General features: G+C 43.0%; 1 protein-coding gene across 6 annotated transcripts; it reads left to right on the plus strand.

The window, feature by feature from the left end:
- The first annotated feature begins 99 nt into the window (after nt 1-99).
- Nucleotides 100-22,341, plus strand: dazl (deleted in azoospermia-like). Of its 6 annotated transcripts, none has more exons than XM_030348177.1 (10): nt 100-226; nt 2,807-2,926; nt 3,025-3,116; nt 12,285-12,336; nt 12,430-12,508; nt 12,623-12,810; nt 20,728-20,811; nt 21,028-21,219; nt 21,623-21,718; nt 22,115-22,341. In XM_030348177.1, exons 1-9 carry the CDS (start codon nt 155-157, stop codon nt 21,665-21,667), a joined length of 924 nt encoding a protein of 307 aa, XP_030204037.1. In that variant the 5' UTR covers nt 100-154; the 3' UTR covers nt 21,668-21,718; nt 22,115-22,341. The 6 variants fall into 6 exon arrangements, with proteins under 6 accessions (XP_030204037.1, XP_030204036.1, XP_030204041.1 ...); XM_030348176.1 differs by having other exon boundaries at nt 101-226; nt 20,725-20,811; XM_030348179.1 differs by lacking the exon at nt 21,623-21,718 and having other exon boundaries at nt 102-226; nt 20,725-20,811.
- The last annotated feature ends 105 nt before the right edge of the window (nt 22,342-22,446 follow it).

Genomic DNA, 22,446 nt, shown 5'->3' on the forward strand with positions numbered 1-22,446 from the left:
GGACATTTTGAGGCCTAGGCGTTAACGGGTTAACGGTTCTGAGATATTTATGAGGGTGGTTCTTCAAAAGGTATTCGAGATGACATTGGACTACATCTCGGGATGGGCGTGTTCTTCAATTGGTTCTCTTGCCAGACACTGTCGAGAATTTTTAATGCAGGGAAGCGAAGTGGACAGACAGTGGCAGGTCTTTTTCCGTACTGACTCTTTTTATCATTTTAAAATGGTGAGTATGGTCTAATCATCCGACTTGATCAACTCTAAGTGACCATGTAGTTTGATGTTTTGTTCAGTGCCGGGTGTCCGCGCATCCTTAAGTCTTAAATTCATGTTTCTAAATTGAAGGCCTTAAGTCTTAAATTCGTTACAAATGTCATATGCTGGTCTTAAATTTGTCGGGGCAGGACTATTTATTTTTTAATTTTCCCCAGCTTTCAGGAAGGACAGGTAGACCAGGCTTCTTTCTTGCTAGCTGCATATATATATATATATATATATATATATGCATAATATATATAAATATATATATATACGATTATCTGCGTGCTGGCTAGCTAATCTGCGACAATGGACAGGTGCATATTCAAGGACATTTGGCTGGAAGACGTCCGTTTCTGAAGTTGGCTCGCGTCTGCTGCCAACCCCCACCATCGCGTGTTTGCGGTGTTAAATTTCATCAAAAAGTCTTAAATTTGACTTGGTGAAACCTGCCGATACCCTGGTTCAGTGGCTCATATCATGGCATGTCACGAGCAAAATGGCGCACTAGCTCGTGTCGTGGGCGCTAACCTTCCCGAACGTTGCTGTGTAGCTAGCGCTAATTTAATATTCTCTATTCGTCTCTCATTGAAACATATTCGAAACACCACAAGCCTTGATGATAAATGCATTGTTTGTGCAATATAAACGACCCATCACGCCTGCTAAGCGTTTCGTAGAAAATGGCCGTGTTGTTGCAGTTTACGTCGATCGCTACACTGACATTGGAAGTGTAGAAGTGGAAGCTGGAGGAGGGGGGCCGTTCGTGTAAAACCCTGGATCTTCTCTTAACGCAAGATTTTGACAATTAGTCGGACATTTTTTATGTATAGAAGATCGCCGTTACAAACTGAGCTGCTTTGCTGTCGTGGCGAATTAACGCGGAAAGGCATTGTTTCGTCCTAAATGGGAAATTGTCAACACGTGTTGCTTCACGGTCTTTACGTCTTGATATGCGTGTCATGACCTGTGTGTTATCAAAAACAATTCGTCATTTAAAATCGCATGCGAATTTTTGCAGCGTCAACTTTACTTCACCGATATAATGTTATATTAAGGTCGCTAACAAAGAGAAGGCTTAAAGTTCGGCCTCGTGCTTGAGTAAGGTCTCGCTGCAGCCTGTAGGTCATGGTCCATGGACATCCAACGTCCAAGTGCTGTCACGTGACGACAAGATGGCGGACGCGGTGAGACTCCTTAGCTGTGGCCCAATTCCTCTACGAATAGTCAAATCTCCTAACCTTTATGCCTCCTTTACTTAACCTTTGTGGAAAACGTCATCGGGTCAAGGAGAGATGAAAATGTGCTTCCTTTCGAACATAGGAAAAGACAGCACTGTTTAAAATGAATTCGACTCCACTTTTCCTAACCGACGTCATTGCGCGACGGGGAGAATTGCTGACCTCTAGCGGTGGAACTAACTTTTTCCGAAGTTGGTCAACAAGCAATCTTTTGATCAATGCGTTCTTGTCGTATTGATTTCAATCAGGTTGTCGCCAATCCCAATTCACATGTGAAAAAACAGGCTCAACTTCCGTTGATTTTGAAATTAACTTCCCCCAGTAGCCTTTATTAAATGTGAAGTCTGCATTTTATTTTCTTATGGTGTATATCGTGTGCTTAATAACCAGCAATATATGATTTCATTTCGATTCAAATAATATGTTTCTGGAATTGGTATCTATTATTAATTTTCTTTTCTGCTTTTCTTTTCAAACAAACCAATACAAAATATAGAAATAAAGAAAAGACAAATATTATGTCTCCTCCATTTCGGACGGTTTGCGCTTCCTCGGGATACGGAAGATAGGTGGTAGAGTTCCTCTTGCCATCTCTCTGTCCTCCGTGAAATGAGCAAACTGTCTGCCACAGACACAGACACACGCACGTGTACACAAATAGTTTTTGTAGGTCATTGTTACGGTTTTGTTAATATTGGAATTCACAGCACATCTGCTTCAGAAAAACTATACCCTTCAGTATGGAGATTATCCAACAAAGTGGAGCACCACCACTTCCTGAGATGTGGCATGTCATGCTGTGGAAGATAACAGTATATCAGTCAGAATTAACTTCCAAAGACTGCAATGAGAGTAGACTGTTTGTACTCGACTACATCATAATTTTGCATTAACTTTAGCCATTTCATTTTCGTATATTTTCCTTTGTGTGTATGTATCTAGTATACTATTTGAGATAAATAAGTTGCATGTAGTTATAACTATTATTTAAAGCGTCTGCTATCGTGGATCAATACGTTAGCTTAAGGAGTGGACCCATCAAAAACACATTTCACAAACGCATGTTTTTGCAATCACAATTTGGTTGTTTCATTCATTGATTTTAGTTACTTGCCATCGTTGTCATCTTGGCGGAGTAGTCGTGAAGAGAATGAAGTTATCCCGAGCGATTAGCCAGTGACGTCAGTGGGGGTGGCAAGTGGAATCACGTGACCGCACTTCGACGTTGGATGTCCATGTCCTACAAGCCGCAGCAAGACATTGTAGTTGTGCTTCGCCACCGTGATGACGTCATCCTCTCCTTCCAGGAGCTCGACAAACCAAAGGACGACTGCGCGAAGTCGCCTTCCAAGCTTTCAAATGGCTACGTCCTACCACAAGGAAAGCTGACACCGAACGCACTGTTTGTCGGTGGCATTGACCTGAAGGTGCGTTTCACAGTTGAAATCTTTTTTTTGAACACATTTTTTCGTTATGCATGGACAAAAACGGATGTTCAATTTATTTGTGTGTGTGATGTCTTCAGGTGGATGAGAACGAAATCAGGGACATTTTTTCCAAGTTTGGTACTATAACGGAGGTGAAAATCATCAGCTATCGAGGAGGAATCTGCAAAGGGTATGTTGGTGTTAATGTTCATGGATTTAGACATTTTTTTTATGACCCCAGGTTAGGGCTGAAAACTGTATCACGATATAAGTGTTTCATATCGTTCGATAATTATTGATAATTTGTGTGACCTATTTAAAATAAGGACCAGGAGAGAAATATACTAAATTCCTTTTTATTTATTTTAATCTTAACCTTACTCTGGTTATATTCAGACAATGGAAATGAATATCAACAACACAGCCATGGGAAACACTCAAATAAATACCATCACAATGAAAACTTATCAATTATTAATAATGAAGTGCTTAAAGGTTGTATAGGTGATTTGCTTTTTTGGCCATTTTTGCAAAATTACTTGAAATCCTTATCATAACCCGCTTACAGCCACTGAGTTAGAAGTACTGACATGAAAATTAAACAAGTCAATCATCTGTGGAACGGGCAGGGCTCGAAAAACTCCAGCCAATCATTTCCATTGCCACCGAGTTGCATTGGACAGTAAGTGCGCGCGACCCCTTCGTGCAGTACTCGTGACCCAGAGCAAGCTCCTGTTTGTTGTTAACCTGCGGTAGCTACTGGAACTAGTTAATCCACATTTGGACCTAGCAGTAGAAGACAATTTCCATGGCAGACAAGACGCCACCATCCCCACCACCACCACCACCACCAGCAAAGAGAAGGAAAACTCTTTTTCAGAGAGTAATTGATAATAAAAACGCTGAAAGAGAAAAACTGAAATCAAGAATAATCCTAGGCGCTGCTTTCGAACGTTGGCGGCAACTGAAGGACGAGAAGGGTCTAAAAACCGATGCTTGTGTGGCGGTTGACCTAGTTTCAAAGTTTATACCGTTTATACTCGGTAATACCGGTGTGGAGACGAGTGTATTACTCGGTGTGAAAATGTCCACACCGCGGCAACCCTAGTGAAAACCAGGACTTCCAATACAATTATATGAAACAAACATACATTTTCTAAAAATAGTAATGATTTATGTGACCGTTTAATGTTTATAACATCTGGTCCAACCATTGCAGCGAGAACGTATTCTCAGCAGGGGGTGCTGGGAAAAAAAAAACTCAGCCTGCACTAGACTCGCAACTCGTTACATTGATAAAAAAAGATGTATAGCAGCGCAGCTCAATTACACCAGTGCATGCGCGGACAGTTGAAAATCAATCGTTCACATCCAGCTGCTCACAGAACAAGTTTAGCGCACCACCGCTACCCTCACACTTTTTCATATAACCTTCAGCACTAGGTCATATGAGCATTAAATAAATGCTGCGTCTCAAAATGCCTTGGACAGCAGCGAGGATGACTCGCTTTGCCACGGGCCGAAACAGTTCGGAGCGACCACAGCCAGAGCGAACACAGCGGGGCAGAGGAGTGTCAGGAATAGTCTTTGGTGTACACATCAGTACGGCCTATTTGCACTACTGTTTAGTGGCAATGCAGTGTTTTATTCGATGCCTTTTTATTTTCGTATATTATTTCAATGAATACAATTTATTTATTCATAAAAAACGGATCTGGTCTTCAAATCTTTTTTCCAAATATAGGTCGTCTTACAATGGGGTTTGTGTTTATATTCGGACCAATACGGTACAGCGGGCGCTCACATGACGTTAAGCATTTCCTGGTGCATAATGTGACGCTTCAGAACCTAAAATCCCGTTTCTCCCCGTTGACACGACAACACATAACCGGCGTTTTCAGAAATCTCCACTTTGGCCGGAGTTTTTAGAAATGATCGTTTTCTGTGATAAGACAGGGCCTCGGACAGGGGGTGTTGCAGCACCCCCAGCACTCCTACTTCCCGCGGTACTGGGTGCAACTTACAGCTGAATGTAGTGCCATGTTGTTAAACGAAAACCTACGCTAGCCTGGCTCGCTCTCGCGAATCTCTGTTCGCGCTCGTGCATGATTGCGCGTCCAGGTACTTGGAATGGGTGGAGTCAGAGTCAGCGTTGAAGGAGAGGGGGTAGGACCATTTGAGTTGTGTATTTTCAAAATCTGCTGGCGTTTCGCAAATCACCTACCCAACCTTTAACAAAAATAAAGTGTTGCAAATATATGTGCAAAGTGTAAAATGTAAACATATAGAAACCTGAGACCCGAGAAGAACTGTCTACATATATATTTTTTACTGCAAGTTTAGTGCAAAAAAGTTCACCCTCTGGTGAATAACATTTCTTTTTTAAAATATATGCAGTGTTTAGTATACATAGAAGAAATTCATTTAAAACTGAGGTAGAATTAACCGTAACATCTGAACTATTCTGTAAACGTATAGAGACTTGAGAAGAACTATCTACATATTTTTTACTGCAAGATTAGTGCAAAAAAGTTCACCCTCTGGTAAATAACATTTATTTTTTTAAATATATGCAGTGTTTAGTAAACATAGAAGAAATTCAAGTATAACTGAGGTTGACTTAACCTTTACATCTGTAACATCTGAACTATTCAAGTATATTTCACTCAAGTTTTGTGCTAGGAACACCAGCTGGTTGACCTCTGGTTTTAAAGCTGCCCTGGTGCATGTAACAATATTACCCCCAGTACTAAAAATTATTTCTGAGGGGGTACTGGTGGCTGAGACAATCTTGGAAAGTTGTGTCCATGGAGCCTCCACCAGTCCAGGGGTTCAGCCTCACTGTCTGCATCAGGGCACATCAGGTACTTTTCTAGCTCACTCTCCACTTTTTGTTCTTCAGTGAGAGGCAAGTCATCTTCTTCTTGACTCTGCTTTTTGAAGAAGCTTCCCAATGACTTGCGTTGCTTCTTCACGCCCAGTGGTAGAGGTGGTTCAGGGGCAGCCGCAGCTCCTCCTTCTGCACATTGGTCTGCTGCTCCCTCAGAAGCCCCTGCCTGTGACTGGCCTTCATTCACTCCCTCAGACACTGCTCTCATTTGAATGGCCCTTACATTCTCTGGTCTAATGTATTGGACTTTAAACCTGGGGTGTATCAAGGTAGCCATGTCAAGGAGATTGTCTGTGTCAGGGCCAGCATACTTCTCATCAAGATAGGTCATTATTTTTGTTTTCATCTCTTTTGTGAGCCGAGTGTCTTCCTCGTTTACTTTGAGCAAATTGGTGCGGAACAGGTGATGCACAGGCTTCACATAAGACACTGTCACATATGATTCCCCAGAAAGGGAGTCTTTGAACTCCAGGAGAGGAGTTAAGGCCGCATTCATGGACTCAAGGACATCAATGTCCTGCCACGTTGGGATCAGGTGCCTGTTGTTTTTATCAGCAGACAGAACGTCAATGATGGCCTTTTATTGCTCTAGGACCCCGCCACCATCTTTTGTCTCGAGCCCCACCTGGTTAGTGACTCTGATCAGCTGGTGTGTGGGAAGATTGAGACGTTGCTGTGCTTTGGAGAGCGCACTCTTTTTCTTCCATGAGTAAGAAAAGGCAGAGACCACTTCCTTGCAAACAACTACAGCCCTGTCCACTCTTTTGTCCTTTCCTGCGGCACCTGCAGAAAAACAATGACATCGTTAATTACAGATAGTAGATGAGGTTGAGTCAGTCAGTAAGTCAGTGTAATGCAGCTTTCATGGATAATAATAATAAAAACTATCAATAATATAATAATTATATCATCTTAATAATAATTATATCATCTTAATCTATTGTCTAATGAAATCAATACATGAACCAACATGTATGAGTACCATCAAAATGACAATGCTACTCACCAATAGCAGAGTGCAAACAATGGCCAAAACACTGTAGCCGGGTCCAGTCGTGAAGTTGCCTTCACTACATTTGCCCCACTGTCTGTGGTGAATGCCACCATTTTGTCTTCAATAAGAGACCAGGGCCCCGTTTCCCGAAAGCATCGTTAGCCTAAGTGGATCTTGAAGTGCGTCGTACGATCATCGTACAGTTTTCAGACCGTTTCCCGAAAGCATCGTTGGTAACGAACGTTGTGAAAATGCTCGTAGCTAACGAGTGCTCCAGGGTACTCGTAGGACGCTAAGAGCATCGTTAGCCTACTATAGAGTGAACTCATTATTGCATGAGGGAGTCTTCATTCATAAAGAATGAAAACATTCGGGAGTATGCAATAATACAAATTATTCTAAAGAGGTCAGAGACTCCGTGCACAGCCCCGCCTTCCCCAGTGAACCAAGAAACCCCGCGCCATGACGAACAGGGGATTTAACCCCCTCGGTTTAACACAGGAAACTTGAGATAAGAAGGTGAAATCGCCAGGCGTGCCAAGCTGCGACCGAACCGGCTCGGCAGTGTGGAAAGACTTATAGCAAGGGTTCGAGTTAGGTGGGAGCTGAGCTCCCATCGAGAGACTTCTGGCTCCCATGAAAGCAGTAAACTCAAATATCTGTGGGGGTCTCGGAAAATACAGCAGCATATTATTGTGATTACCAATAAAGCTATTTTCCCTTCCACATGCAGAGTTATATTGACGTTAAGTGGGATAATAGAACGCTGGTCATTATCGGGAAAATAAGCCCAGACAGGGCGAACCGGACACTGACTCGAAACGGAGGTGCTTCGATAAATTATTATTTATTTTCGATAATGAGCGGCTACTTGCCAAACGAAAAAATAACTTCACAAGGTGTTTTTTTTTTACAATTTATTTGTTACCAACTTACCATACGTAGTGTTGATCAGCAGAGAAATAGTTAGCCAAAGACGTTGACTTCGCTTAGCAACCGAAAAAGCTGGCGTTGTTGTGAAGGGCCCATGGAAGTGAACGGAGCGTTCCACGGCATTAAGAAGAGCCGTGTCATAATAGCCCATATTTACGTCCTATATCCCCCCCCCCCCGTCAAAATTCAGCGCAAGGCCGGTATGGTCTCCCCCCACCGTCAACAACTTTAAGAGACCCCCACAGAGATGAAATCATAACTTGAACCCTGCCTATAGCCAACTTCATCCTGCCCAACAATATGGGCAGGATCCAAGCTCTCCTAATCGGGTCAGCAATTGCAGCGTTTGAATGATAATGTATGAATGGAACGTTGCATTTTTAATGTCTACAAATATTCTATACTAGAGAGCCAATCAATGCAATCTTATGCGTAATCAGATAAAGTCGGCTCTCTTGCTGCGCAAAATATATGTTTAAAAAATCAGCACATTAAGATAAATGTAGTTGTCACACAAGCTATTTTGGATTTTTGTAATATGGAATTATTTCAGGGGGGAAATGCCGTGAATAAATGTATGCACAGTGCGTTCAGGATTAGGACTGATATATATGTCGGCCTAGGCTTAATCAATTGTGTTTTAATATCTTTAGCATTCATATTATTGCAATCGATTCTTTTCGTAGGCTACTCTGCGGTTGGCCTTGATGGGGAGATATTTTAACCCTTTTTAACCCCATTTTCCTGCGACATTCCTGCGTCTCCCCCTGCGTCATAGCCCGTTTCAGCACCATGTAAGTGGACGGGTACAATCCTACGATCGTCGCGAGTGCAGCGAATGCGCGTTCACGTTAAGAGGAGTTTCGGGAAACGCTCCAAAGAAATTAACGATGGTTCGAAAGATCCATCGGGAGAATGATCGTACGAGCGAAGATCAATCGTTATCGGAAAACGGGGCCCAGGTCAACAGTGCCTCCTACAAGCCTTCTGCTATATTTTCTCCTGTGTGATCGTCAGGGAAATATGCTGTTTCGAAGCATCGGGTTTTCAGATTCCATTCGTGGTCTATGAAATGAATGGTCAAGCTAATGTATGGCACTGAAGTACGGCTTGACCACAGGTCAGAAGTTGTGGCAAAGTATTGGCTGACAGGATTTCCTGTTGCACTGATTATTTACTAGGGGGTGTAACGGTACACAAAAATCTCGGTTTGGTACGTACCTCGGTTTTGAGGTCACGGTTGGCTTCATTTTCGGTACAGTAAGAAATCAAAGTGCTAAATAGAAATGTGCTTCATAACATGCGCTTCAAGTTGTTCATAACACACTTTTGTGCTTTTTACAATAGGAACATAAGACATTACAAAGCTAGAATTCTGCTCAAAAATATAAAGATTCTGAAATGTAGAAATAAAAATAAATAACATTGGCTCAGACTGTTTTTTGTTTTTTTTATGTATTATCTAATGTGCAACAATGAACAATTGCAACACTAAAAAGTTTCAAGTTGTTGCTCAGATGAATTTTTACTCCCCCCCCCCCCCCCCCAATCTTTAGCCCTGATGACTTTGACTCAATCTTTATGTTTTTTGTCAGAAACATCATCTTACCCACATTATTTATCCCATCCCCCATATTATCCCAAAATGTGAGTGTACATACGTTGTACCCTACATGTTACTCCCGTATACCACAATGCAATGCGGTCGTGTTTTTCCGGAGGAGAAGAAGAAGCTGAATAACCGCGAAAACAAATACATTTAATGATGGAGACTCCGGCTTTCGTTTAGAAATGTCAACAATTTATTTGGGATCTAACATTGAATATTTAACATTCAAAATGAATTAAAAAAAAACTTGAACAAGGAAATGTAACATTCAACATCAATACAACCTCCAGCTTTCCTCGTGAGTGCCCGGTTTGTTTACATGATGTGGTTGCATCTGTCTGCGTCACAGAAATACCCGGCGCATTTACTGACGCAAATGACGTTTAGAAATGTTCAGTGTAGTGTCCGAATTCTCGTTTGTTCGTTCCCTAAATAGTGCACTATATCATGAACACTATATAGGGAATAGTGAGTGAGTGAATAGGGAACGGTTTTGTGTGCACAACTGCATGTGCGGCCGCAGCATGTTCCACGCATACGGTCCTCTACTTAATATGTCTGTAACCCTTGTCCCATGTAGTTAAATAATAAATCTAGAGTGGTTAATACAATAAGACTGGGCCTGGGCTTGTTGTAGGAAACTACAACTTTGATTCATATGTTACTGTTAGATAATTTTAATAAATGACCACCACAACTGTATTTTAAATGTAAAAGTATTCATTCACATATTTATTCACAAAATGAAATACTAGTTGAATGTATTTTAGGAAAAGAAAAACAAATAAAATCAGATGCACGGGATTCTCCAATTTACAACAATGCAAAATCAATGTACCACACACAATCAAATTAACAACACACTTTGAATGAGGTTAACCCGTTGCAGGCCTGTTATTTGAAGCTTGTGTGCGGTGGGGCCTAAAAACTGTACTGGCCGCTTCACTCAGCGTTGAGCTCAAAATAAAAGCACGTGCATGTGTAAATCAGTACTAACGAAATCCAGGGTGTAATTAGTAGGGGCAGAAAGGGATTGGGGGATGATATTCTCACGAAGATAATGGCAATGGCGGTGGCAATCCAAACACACACACGGGCAATGGCGGTGGCAATCCAAACACACACGCGGGCAATGGCGGTGGCGAAGTCACAAGGAAGAAAAACACAGAAACAGCAGGCCCATCTGCTGGAAACCCCTCTCCAACGTCCAGCTCCTTTAAGCATATTATCCAATGAGCCACAATATCAAACACTATTTCATATCGAACTAGCATTAGCTTTGCGTTAACTTAAGTCACAATACAAAACTACGATATGCGGGCACATTAGCACAGAATGCTACCGCTAACTAGCACGTCGCTAACCGCGTTACACATCCAGTACTATTCGTTACTATAACAGTTAGATATAGCACAATGGAGGCATACACATCGTATTCACCTTTTGCAGGTCACAAATAAGTTTAAATCAGGACCACGAGTAGTCGACCTCACGATAAAACTTAACTGCTTCCCACACTAAGATGCCTCCTCTTAGCTCTCAGGTCAGGTCAGGTGTCTTTCTCTACATGTGCTCACTACTCCCCACACTAACCTGCTGAACTAGTCCCGCCCTTTACACGGTGAGACTTTATTCGGATTGGCTTGTGAAGTTTTAATACAACCAAAGACAAAACAGAAATTAAATGATTTACGTGTGAAAGGTAACAGGTTAAGTTAAACATAAACACGGCTTCTTCCTCTTTTATATCCTGAATTCACAAATATTTTAGACTTGATAAACTTAAAGACCTTTATATTCATTTATCTTTTAACTGTAAATAGTCTTATTAAACGTATTATATTTATGCTTTTAACCCGCATACATTTTAACCCATTTTATTATTATGAACTCTATTTTATTTATGAACATTTAACACAGCATTTTATTATACTGTTAATTATTTTTTATGCTCTGTAACTTATGGTTTTTGTACAGGGCTACATGTCCGTATGGAAACTCGTTCGGTACGCCTCCGTACCGAGCCGAGCACCCCGTACCGAAACGGTTCAATACAAATACATGTACCGTTCCACCCCTATTATTTACAAATCAGATAAAGTTTGGGAATGGCAGTCTTGGAAAAGTACTTTCGCCCTGGAATCACATAGCGTGTGGTCAAGCACGTGAGGGAGATTTTTATAACCGGCTTCTCAACGGTACTGAGCGGAAGCATATCCTTAGCTATGTGATATGCCACTGCCTGGGTTATGTCTTTGTAGCGTTTGGATGCTTTGTAATAAGGCACTGATGCCGAGTACCTCTCCAATGTGGTCTGCTGCTGCTTTTGCAGCGTTGCATTTGCAGATGTTGTTTTTTGTTGTTTTTTGATACGGCTGTGCTCCAAAGGGTGAGAGTGGCTACGGTGGTAAAATAAGTTTGTTGTATTCCCAGTCTTGGTAGGGACTACGGTCTTGCATAATTTACAGACAACATTAGTCTGACTACGGTCTGACTTATAAAATCCAAAGAACTGCCATACTGGCGAGCTGACATTTCCATTTTTATCGCCAATTTCCTCGCTCGTTGCGGTACTCATCTTTCACATCTCACAGCACACTGTTTCTGTACACACAAGGCAACGAGATGGCGCAACCAAAATTGATACTGTTACATGATTGGCTATTAGCGTGTCACTCTATATGTTGCTAGGTACCAGAGGACGAGTGCCTTTGTTTGTGCAACCAACCTTGCTTCGCAACCTCTGGTTCAAAGCGGAGCTAGAAGTAGACTTTTTGTAAATTGCTTGCCGCTGGCAAGCAATTTACATCCATTATATTGCAATACTGTATAGCATCTGTTTTTCAAAAAACGTGGCAAATTTACATCTGGTCTTTTTTAGTTAATTTGTATCTTTTATGTAAAGTGATAACATTTCCTTTTGTTTTCTAAGGTATGGGTTTGTGTACTTCAACGAAGAGGTAGAAATCCAGACAATTATTGAGGTAAGAGGATGATTCTATAGGCCAAATATGTATTTCTGTCCTCCTGTGATGCAGTAACAGCCATCTGTCCCCTTTGAATGCTTTGTACTATAGCAACAGGTCAGTTTCAAAGGGAAGAAGCTGAAGCTGGGTCCTGCGATCATGAAGGAGAGGAACTCTCGTACTTACTCAAGTAAAACATTTTATTACAACTGAAGCATTTACCTTAGAGCAATTTTGGAAAAACTACATTGGGGTAGAAAAATTACCTTGTTCATACCTCCACTTGTCGTCTTGTTCCGTCAAGGCGCCATGCCGAATCTTCCCAATGGACCAAACCACTGGGAAAACGCCAACCCCAACCACTGGGAAAACGCCAACCCCAACCACTGGGAACACCCCAACCCCTACGTGATTTTTGCCTACTATCCACATGTGGGAGGCGCGGTTCCCCAAGCCCAGCCAGGGACGGGTGGCGGTCACCCGTATCCTCAGGTAATCCAAGTCCTAGACCTAAGAAATACAAAACATATGTAAATACCATGTTTTGTAACTGAACATGGTATTTATATTTATTTGGTAACGAAACATGGTGTTCACAATCAATGTATAGACCTCTGAAGAATAAGTCCAGCCTCCGAGGCTCCTGGTTCCATTCCGTCTACAGGAAACAACATGTTTTTCTTCTTTCTTTTTTTGAAGGATCATACATAATAAACTCTGAAGGTGGCGAATAAGTAAAAGCTGCTCACGATTTGAACTAAACACTCTTTACATCTAGATTCCACTTGGGTTTAGGATTGTTGGTGCCGTTAAAGTAGCATTTAAAATCGTTTACTACTTACAGCACCGACAATCCAAAAGCCAAGTGGAATGTAGATGGAAAAAGTGTGTAGTCCAAGACGTGAGCAGCTTTTACTTCTTCGCCACCTAGGAGGTATTCCATCAAAGTCGCTAACAAAAGCGGCGCGTAGTTGATTAAGCCCGGTTAGAACTAACGCCAACTTCCACTTGAGGCTAAAGCTGTTCCATCAACCAAGTTCAGCCGCGCCTTGGCCAGGTTAGTACAAGCAAGGCTTACGTTATCGTGGATTACGCACACTCACAAGATATGTTACCAGCCCAGAACCGTGAATGACCGAAAAGGACCGAGCGAGGTCTTTTCCAGCGGCGAACAGAAGCTGCTTGTGGAGCTCTATGAGGAGTACAAGCATATAACAACTCAAAAAGGGAACACCGTAACCATTAATAAAAAAAGGGAGGCCGCCTGCCAATAAAATCGCCGATCTTTTGATTGAATAAGTAGTATTAAGTGTAACATATTTAAATGTAATATTGACCGCAGATTTGTCATCAGGGAGATAGTCTCAAGGTTACGTGTTGGTCTTGCACCCGGTCGTCTGGGGCAGGGGTTCTTAAGCTTTTTGACCTTGAGGCCCAATTTTTAAAGTACAAAGTGGCCCGGGGCCCACTAAATATTAACACTGTATAGGTTTAACTGACTTCACTCTCGGTTTAATTTGTATTCAATAATAAACCAAATCCACTTACTGTTTAACAAGCAAAAACCTTGTAAAATAAAATGAAATGATAAAATGGGATCATCACAAAGACTTTTATTAAACATGTGTATGTAACACATACTGTATCATCATGACACTGAACAGGCTGATAATTCCTGGACCAAATCAGGCTGTGACAAGAACATTTTCAAGAATCAAGTCAGGATTTTTAATAATAATTTAAAAAAAAAAAAGACCAATATTAGGATTTTACTTTAAATTAAAAAAAAAAAAAAAAGGGGGTGATAAAATAAATGCATTCAAATAATATAAATCTATTTTTTAATTAAATAAATAAACTGTAAATAAAATTGAAATAAAGTGCAAATGAAACTAGCCTTATAATCTGCAAAGCCATTTGAAAATTGCTTCAGCAGTCTCCATTTTTTCATGACAGAAGAATCTTTATATCTGTGACAAATGAACAATGACACAAATAATAACAACAATGAACAACAACTCCCTTTTTATCTTCACCTCTTGATGAGACACTTGGGCCTGCCTCTGAGACTTAATCAGATCCAGTCCGGGCGGAATGGGAGAAAGGCTCACTCTCAGAGTAGCCTCCAGTGTTGCTCTGAGTCTGTTTCGGGCTTTGGTCTTAGTTGTGGCCACAATGGAGAACCCTGATTCACACAGGTACGTAGTTGTGAATGGGAGCAGGAGTTTCACAGCCCTCAGTGCAAGACATGGGTACTCCTTTGAGACTGCAATCCAGAAGGAGCCCAGGTCCAGTTTTCCCCGCTGCAGCTTTAAAGTGCTGTCAGTGGAAACTTCCAGAAGCTGGGATTCCAGGTGTGAGGGCAAAGCAACATCACTTGCAGTGGGATCCAATGCAAATGGGTCCAAAATCCACATGTTTCCCTCTCTGGGATCCTCAGGAAAGTAGTCACCAAATTTCTCTGCCAGTTGTGAGAGGTGCTGGGAGACTTAAGTCACTGATATTGACATGAGGGGAGTTTTCCAAAATGTCAGACAAAAGTGGAAACATGTCCATCCTCTTTTCCTGGGCCCTCTTGGTCCACAAAGCAAGTTTTCTCTTGAAAGCTTCAACTTTGTCTGCAACAAAAAAATATGTTGCTGTTTCTTCCTTGAAGTGAGGTGTTCAGTTGGTTCAGTAGTGAAAAAATGTCACAGAGGTAGGCAAGTTTTGCTGTGAACATTGTGTCAGCATAGTAATGTGCAAGATGAGATTTTTTCTCAGTGAGAAAAAAGAGGACCTCATTCCTCAGTTCAAACAAACGATTGAGGACCAGTCCTCTTGAGAGCCATCTCACTTCACTGTGATATAGCAGCTGGACATGATCTGCTTCTATGTCCTCACAAAGCTTAGCAAAACATCTGGAGTTCACTGCATTGTTTTTAATAAAGTTTATGGTTTTCACACTTACATCCATCACCTGGTGGAGATCTGGTGACATCTTTTTTGCTGCAAGGCTTTCGCGGTGGAGAAAACAGTGTGTCCATTTAGCTTCTGGTGCACGTTCAAGTATCTGTCTAATGACACCATGATGCCTGCCAGTCATTGATGCTGCACCGTCGCTGCACACCCCGGCGCAGTTCTGCCAGTCCAGGCCGTTCTCAGTGAAGTAGTTATCCATGCAGCGGAAACATTCCTGAGCCGTAGTGCGTGTTGCATTCGTGGACTCTTCTAGTTGCAAAGAAAAAAAAGGGCTACTTTTTATTCTTTCTTTAAGTTGATGCTGTATGTCTGAGGCCATGTCTGCGATACGGATACTCACAGTGTCGTTTGAGAGTGGGATGGTCAGCAGCTTTTTTGCAGCGGCCTCTCCGATCATCTCACGGCACATATCAACAGCGGCAGGCAGAACCAACTCCTCCGCTATGGTGAATGCTTTCTTAGTCTGTGCAACACGTCTGGCTACGAGGTAGCTCGCTTTCAATGCACATTTAGAGTTGCTCGTCAGTGACACGACAGACCTTTTCTGCATCTGCAGTCCACTCTCATTCCTCTTAAAATAATCCACCGGCTTTCCCACGAGCATTGGGTGCTTGGTCTCTAGATGCCGCTGTAGTTTTGAGGGCTTGAGGGCTTCGTTGGACAGCATTAGCCCACACTCCACACACTGGGCTTTTGGCACTGCCTCTGTTCCTCCATTTACGAAACCGTATTTAATGAAGTCGACATTGTATTTCCGCAAAAACTTTGTCTTTTGGGTGGAGGGGTCAGGATGTTCATCGTCATGTTTTCTTTAAAAAAACGTATCCATATTTGCCGCAGCGAGTGAAGAAGACTCTTCTCTGTGTATTCGCGCTTCCTAAACAACTGCGTGATGCATTACCGCCACCGCGTGGTCGAAAACGGCATTGTAAGTTACTGAGCGTCTCATGCATAACATATCTGTCTTCACTTGATAATATACAAAGTCCCGCGGCCCTTGGGGCCCACAGGTGCAAAGCTGAAAGTTTTTCGCGGCCCTCTAGGGGGCGCTGGCGGCCCAAGTTTGGGCCGCGGCCCTATGGTTAAGAATCACTGGTCTACAGCACTGAGAAGAGCCGGTTAATAAGTAAGGGATAATGTATAGAATGCCGGTCATTATCGGGACAATAAGCCCAGACAGGGTGAACAGGACACCGACGCGCAGCGAGGGTAATTGCTTCCCACTGAAGGGGCTTAAATTCGACCGGCGACGTTCTATACATTATCCCGCTTATTACTTGGCTACGTGCCAAAACGAAAAAATGACTTCACATGGTGTGGCTTGTTACAATTTATTTGTTACAGCATTCGTAGTGTCATCAGCAGAGAAATAGTCCGCCAAAGACGTTGACGTCGCTTAGCAACCGAAGACGCTGGGGTTGAAAAGCCGGACTACTTGAGGAGTGATACCAAAGACGTCGTTATAGGCAAAAAGTCCTTTGTTTTCCTTGACAGCGGTCAATTTATATCTAGCATTCCCCGCGAAGTTGTGAAGAGCCCATGCAAGAGAACGGAGCGTTCCACGGCATTGAGAAGACCCGTGTAATAAGTAAGGGATAATGTATAGAACGCCGGTCATTATCGAGAAAATAAGCCCCGACAGGGCGAACAGGACACCGACGCACAGCGGAGGTGTCTTGCTTCGCCATGAAGGGGCTTATTTTTCGATAATGACTGGCGAAGTTCTATACATTATCCCGCTTATTAAACGGCTACTTCCCAAAACGAAACAATTTATTTACAATGTATTTGTTACCAACATTCATAGTGTTGATCAGCAGAGAAATAGTCCGCCCAAGACGTTGACGTCGTCGCTTAGCAACCGACAGCGCTTGGGTTGATACATATCCCGCTTATTAATAATAATAATAATAAATTTAATTTAGAGGCGCCTTTCAAGGCACCCAAGGTCACCTTACAGAGCATAAAGTCATCATAAATCGTTTAAAAACAAGACATTGTGGAAAAAAATTATAATAAATAAATAAAACAAAAACAAGACAAAACAAACAAACAATCAAGACAGTGATCAGTTAGACGTTGTGTGCGAGTTTGAACAGGTGAGTTTTGAATTGTGACTTGAAGGTTGTAATGGTGTCTGACTGTTTTATGTGTGGGGGGAGGGAGTTCCAGAACCTGGGTGCTGAACAGCTGAATGACCGGGCATCCATTGTAATGAGGCATACACATGTCACTCAGTGGCCACGCTATTGAACGCTGGTTGGCTGTCATCACGCGAAATATGCGTCAAAGTTGAAATATTTCAACTCGAGCGAGTTAGTCGCGGCACAAATCCTCGTGAACGCGCTCGCCTGTGCACGGCGAAAGTGTGGCGCGACTAATCAAAACTTGTCGCCGGTTTTCTCTCGCGAAAAATTCGCCCGATACGCGTCTCTGCGTTCACTTTGTATGGGATCTTGTCGCCCCGTCGCGTTTGGTGTGAACACACAAATCTTTCCCGACTGGGCAAAGCTGGCCAAAATCGCCAGTACAATCCCCGTGTCCCGTGTTCCTGCGGAACGAGGCTTTTCTCTCCAAAACAGGATAAAAACATCTATCAGAAACCGCCTAGCTGAGGAAAAGGTGACGAGGTATGATGCGCATATCGAGCCTTGGGCCGGGGTTGAAAGACTTCAACTTTTCGCGAGCAGCGGAGCATTTCCATGCCATGAAGTAGCGCCAAAAGTAGCCTGCCGGAATTGCAATTATCGAATTAATTATTTTTTACCCGTTTACCATTTTTGCCGATAATGGCTGTTATGTTTTTTTGCCTTGGCTTATTAAAGGCCCACTATGCAACTTCGGGCATTTCTTCGCTGTTTTCTTTGTTTTGGCACGCACATTTCTCTACACAGCGCCCCCTACAGCTTCGTAGTAGATATTTCACAACACTGTCGTAACAACTCGTTGACGACCCTTCCCCATGCACTTCTACGCGAGCCATGTGCATTTGTTTTCAAAGAAGCCGGCGAATGCGTGGAGCCATGTCCGAAGTAGATGTTCATAAAGTGTAGGCAAGGTTATACATTTTTAAAAGGGTGTATTTGTATTGCAATAAACATAAATCCATCCTTTTTTATAGTTGACGGGGAGAATTTATATCCTAGATTATAATTGTTTTATCTTAGGTTGAACAGAACAATCAGTGTAAGAGGTTTGGCCAACATAATAATTAGAGCTGTCAAGCGATTAAAATATTTAATCGTGATTAATCGCATTAATGTCATAGTTAACTCTAATTAATCGCGATTAATCGCAATTTATTTTTCTATGCTAAATATCCCTTGATTTTTTTGTCCCATAATTCTTCTCATTTTAATTCTCTTATCAACATGGTGAAGTGCATCGGCTTGCCTTGTGCAAATGATTTTTTATTGATAACAACATTGAAATATACACTGATCAAATCAGGACGATACAAAAAAAGAGCCTATGGTGCAATTAAACAACTGCTTTGAACAAATGTCATTTGAACATAGCAGTCAGGCTACTGCTTCTTTGTTTTGAGCCAAAGAAAAAAAAAAAAAAAAAAAATTATTTTTTTTTTATAAAATAATTGCGTTTTCTTTCAGTTCACGCTATTCCTGAAAACAGAAAAACGTTTACTCGTGTGTGGCCTCTCTGCCGGTCAGTCTCCCTTTTCTCTTCTTCTGTTCCTCCGACATTGGGGTTCTCTGTCTCTTTTTAGTCGGCTGATCTATGATGAATATAACAATCCCTTAGTGACTTGTGTTTATATCGAGCCGGTTCCGTGTTTGGGGGTCTGTGCCGTAAAGCAATTCGTAACTTCGCGAGACCCGAGACTCCCACGAGAGTGGGCGGCGGGTCGCCGGCAGAAACATATTCCTTTTCTCCGCCAAGATGCGCAAGGGTGAGTCGAAACAACGAACAATCGAACAAAAATGTATGATAGAACCATTGCAATGACTCTTAGCCTGTTATATTAAGGTAAATCAAGCCAAAAAAGTTGCATAGTTCCCCTTTCACTCGTGTCTGATCTCTTTTCTGGTCCATTCTTCTTTTGTTCCACCGACGGTTGCCTCTTGGCTCCCTTATCAGTCGATTGATCCATGATGAATGCAACAATTGCCTCGCAACTGACTGTTTATATCTAGCCGGTGCCATGTTTGGGTGTGTGTCTGTGCCGTAAAGCATTTTCGAAACTACAATCTGACTACATTTTCGAGGATACTTCCGCTGCATCACATCCGGATTGTGTCGGTCCGAACAGAGCAAGTTGCATATGCGCTTTTTCACTGGAGAGGCGACATGGGTAAATGACACACCCACCAATCAACCCAGAAATGGATGCAGAACTATCAGCATAACTCTCAACCTGCATACTTAATGTAATTTTGGCTAAAAAAGTTGCATAGTGGGCCTTTAAATAAATGGCATTTATTGAATCAACTTAGTTTGTGTCATTTAAATGTGGACTTTTGGTGATTATTTAGTGATTATTAGTGAATAACGTCCGGAAGATATTCCAAATGTCCGATATTCTGGAATAGTGTCGGACATTTGTCTGCCCAAGAAAAAGTCTAGCGTGTACCCTGGTTGCAGTAGTCTATGCGTGATGTGACAAATGAGTGAACTAGGATTTCAGTGCTGGATTGGGTCAGTGATGGGCGGAGTCTGGCGATGTTGCGGAGGTGGAAGAATGCAGTTACATTACATTGACAAGTTACCGGACTATGTTTGCCACAGGCAAAAAGTCCTTTTGTTTACCTTGACAGCGGTCATTATTCATCCGTTGCCAATGAATTATCCAAAAATAATTGACCGCCGGAAGTTGTGAAGTGCCCATGCAAGTGAACGGAACGTTGAAAAGACCCGTGTAATAATCCATAATAATTCAACTCGTTTTTCTTTTCTTTTCTTTTTTTTCTTTTTTTAAACTGGTGGGTACAAAATGATTCTTGACGAAATCTTGTGGGTCCCTGGCGTAATCGACGCCTATGTTGGTGTCATTAAATGATATTCGCCCTGAACTTTCAATAGGGTGTTGAAGTGTCAAACTTATACATGAGGTTCTGAAGATATCTACCTGTTTGTGTCACATTGCATTGCAATATTTTAATGTTTATGCAAAAAAAAGTTCATAGTACTGCTTTGATGTGTTTATGTTAAAACTTATTATTATTATTATTCAATTATTTCATTGCATCAGTAGTTTCTGAAAATGATGAACACATCTGAACAGTAGCGCGATAATACTGATAATCTTGGATCAATTTGGTCACGATAATCTTGATCTGAAATGTTCCTACCGTTTCATCAGTTGTTTTTTGGAGTGTAGACTTCAAAATAAGAGTCGCCACTAAAAATGTATTTCTTGCTTTGATCATCCTCACTTGTCCCTTTAGGCAAAATGGTAGACAACTAAATGTAAAGCTTCTTCCCCAGCAGCCGTACGCATATCCAAGGGCTCCAGGCGGAATCATGTACCCCCAGATGCCCCCGACCTACGCTCAGAATGGCTACTCCTTTCAGGTATGTTCCCCAAAACACACAAAGACACACGTACACACCCCTGACCCATGCCTGCTTAGTACAGGTGGCAGCATATGTGGCGGGCACAGCTCACAGCCCCCGGGCAGCACACACATGGTCCTGCATATGCGATCAAAGCCCCAGCCGGTTCGCCTTCTGGTCTACTTCTCTTACGCCAAAGCGTCTAGCCTTTGACCCCGACCCCTTGCCCCACAGTACTCTGGCCCTGGCCCTGCCCCTATCCCTGCCTGGGTCGGAGGAGACCAGCATGGGCAGCCCATGAATCTGGTGAATGCCCCTGTCCCTGCCTGGGTCGGAGGGGACCAGCATGGGCAGCCCATGAATCCGGTGAATGCCCCTGTCCCTGCCTGGGTCGGAGGGGAGCAGCATGGGCAGCCCATGAATCCGGTGAGTGTCATCTCGGTGGGGGGCAGGGCGCTAATGTCCGTAACCCGTGGTGGCCCCCCTTCAGGAGTTTGTCGAACTCCGGCCCATTTTTTCATTTGCCCTCTGCAACCTTAACATGGATTTCGTACGTGCACTGAGTCTACTGATGTCTGTGTTGTTGTTGTTGTTTTTCCCCACACAGACCACTAGATGGCATAGTCTGTTCAGTAGTATAACCTGGCCACTGATGCAGAAGAAATCTCATTTACTAATTCAACCCCTCGCATATCTACACACAAACACGTCCCCACGCGCGCGCACCCAAACGCACACGCAGACCGTCTCTGCTATATCTTGGCTTGGTCTGCGCCGCCGCTTTGAAAAGCACAGCCTGCTCATGTTGTGGTTGTGCTGCCTTCTCCAGGCCTCTGTGGACTGTGGCGTCCAGACACTGCTGACTGTGCTGTAGTCCGCCGCCCCCCCCCCCCCTCTCCCCCCTGTTCTCTCCCCTCCCAGTCAGGTAGAACTCGCCATTCCTAAGAGGGGGTGGCTTTTATTACCCCCCTCCACCCCCACCCCCCTCTTCCTCTTGTCTGTCTGCACAGGGTGTCCCCTGCCACTGTGTGGGTGGGTGTGGGGATTTCCCCTTTATACACGCACTCACACCAAGTGCTTCACCAGAGTGTTTCCACTGTCTCCCGTCGCCCACCCCATCCTTCCTCGTGCTTCACCCTGGGTGTAGTGGTAGTAGGATGTCCTTTTTATTTTATTTTTTTTTACCCAAAGAATTATTCATGTTATTATCTTGCCGAGGTTTGTGACCTCGTGACTCGAGACCCCAAGCTCACCGCGATGGGGGGATCGGTGGATGTTGTATTCACTTTCCTCTGCTCTTCCTCTGTTGTATCCCTGGCAGGGTTGGGCGCAGTGAGCGCCAGCCAGCAGGAGGGCAGTAGAGGGACTGCTCTCCTGCCCAGCTGGAGGCGGCGCAGACGGCTCGTGGACCTCCCGTCCTCCCCCTCTCCTCCTGGCTGCCCTGGAAGGTTTCGGAGAGAGACACTTGAGTGCGGGCGTGCGCCGGCGGGCAAAGCCCTATTCTGTAAAAAGATCTTTGAAAATAAATCTGTTTAAAGCAAGACGCGAGAAGCCGTGTCGATGTTTAATGACTTGATATGTTGTCTGAACTTGTGTTGTGAAGCCGACTGATGGCAGTCACATTTGGGATAAATAGAGGTTTGACTTGGTAGC

The sequence above is a fragment of the Gadus morhua genome, chromosome 22 (assembly GCF_902167405.1).
Source record: "Gadus morhua chromosome 22, gadMor3.0, whole genome shotgun sequence".
In the NCBI taxonomy this organism is placed as follows: Eukaryota; Metazoa; Chordata; class Actinopteri; order Gadiformes; family Gadidae; genus Gadus; species Gadus morhua.

Excerpts from the sequence above, each read along its gene's own strand:
- dazl (XM_030348176.1), top strand. The coding sequence starts at position 155 with ATGCAGGGAAGCGAAGTGGACAGACAGTGGCAGGTCTTTTTCCGTACT. Across the intron at positions 12,811-20,724 it reads GCGGTCACCCGTATCCTCAG|CAGCCGTACGCATATCCAAG; the intron begins GTAATCCAAGTC and ends CTTCTTCCCCAG. Across the intron at positions 21,220-21,622 it reads ATGGGCAGCCCATGAATCCG|GCCTCTGTGGACTGTGGCGT; the intron begins GTGAGTGTCATC and ends TGCCTTCTCCAG.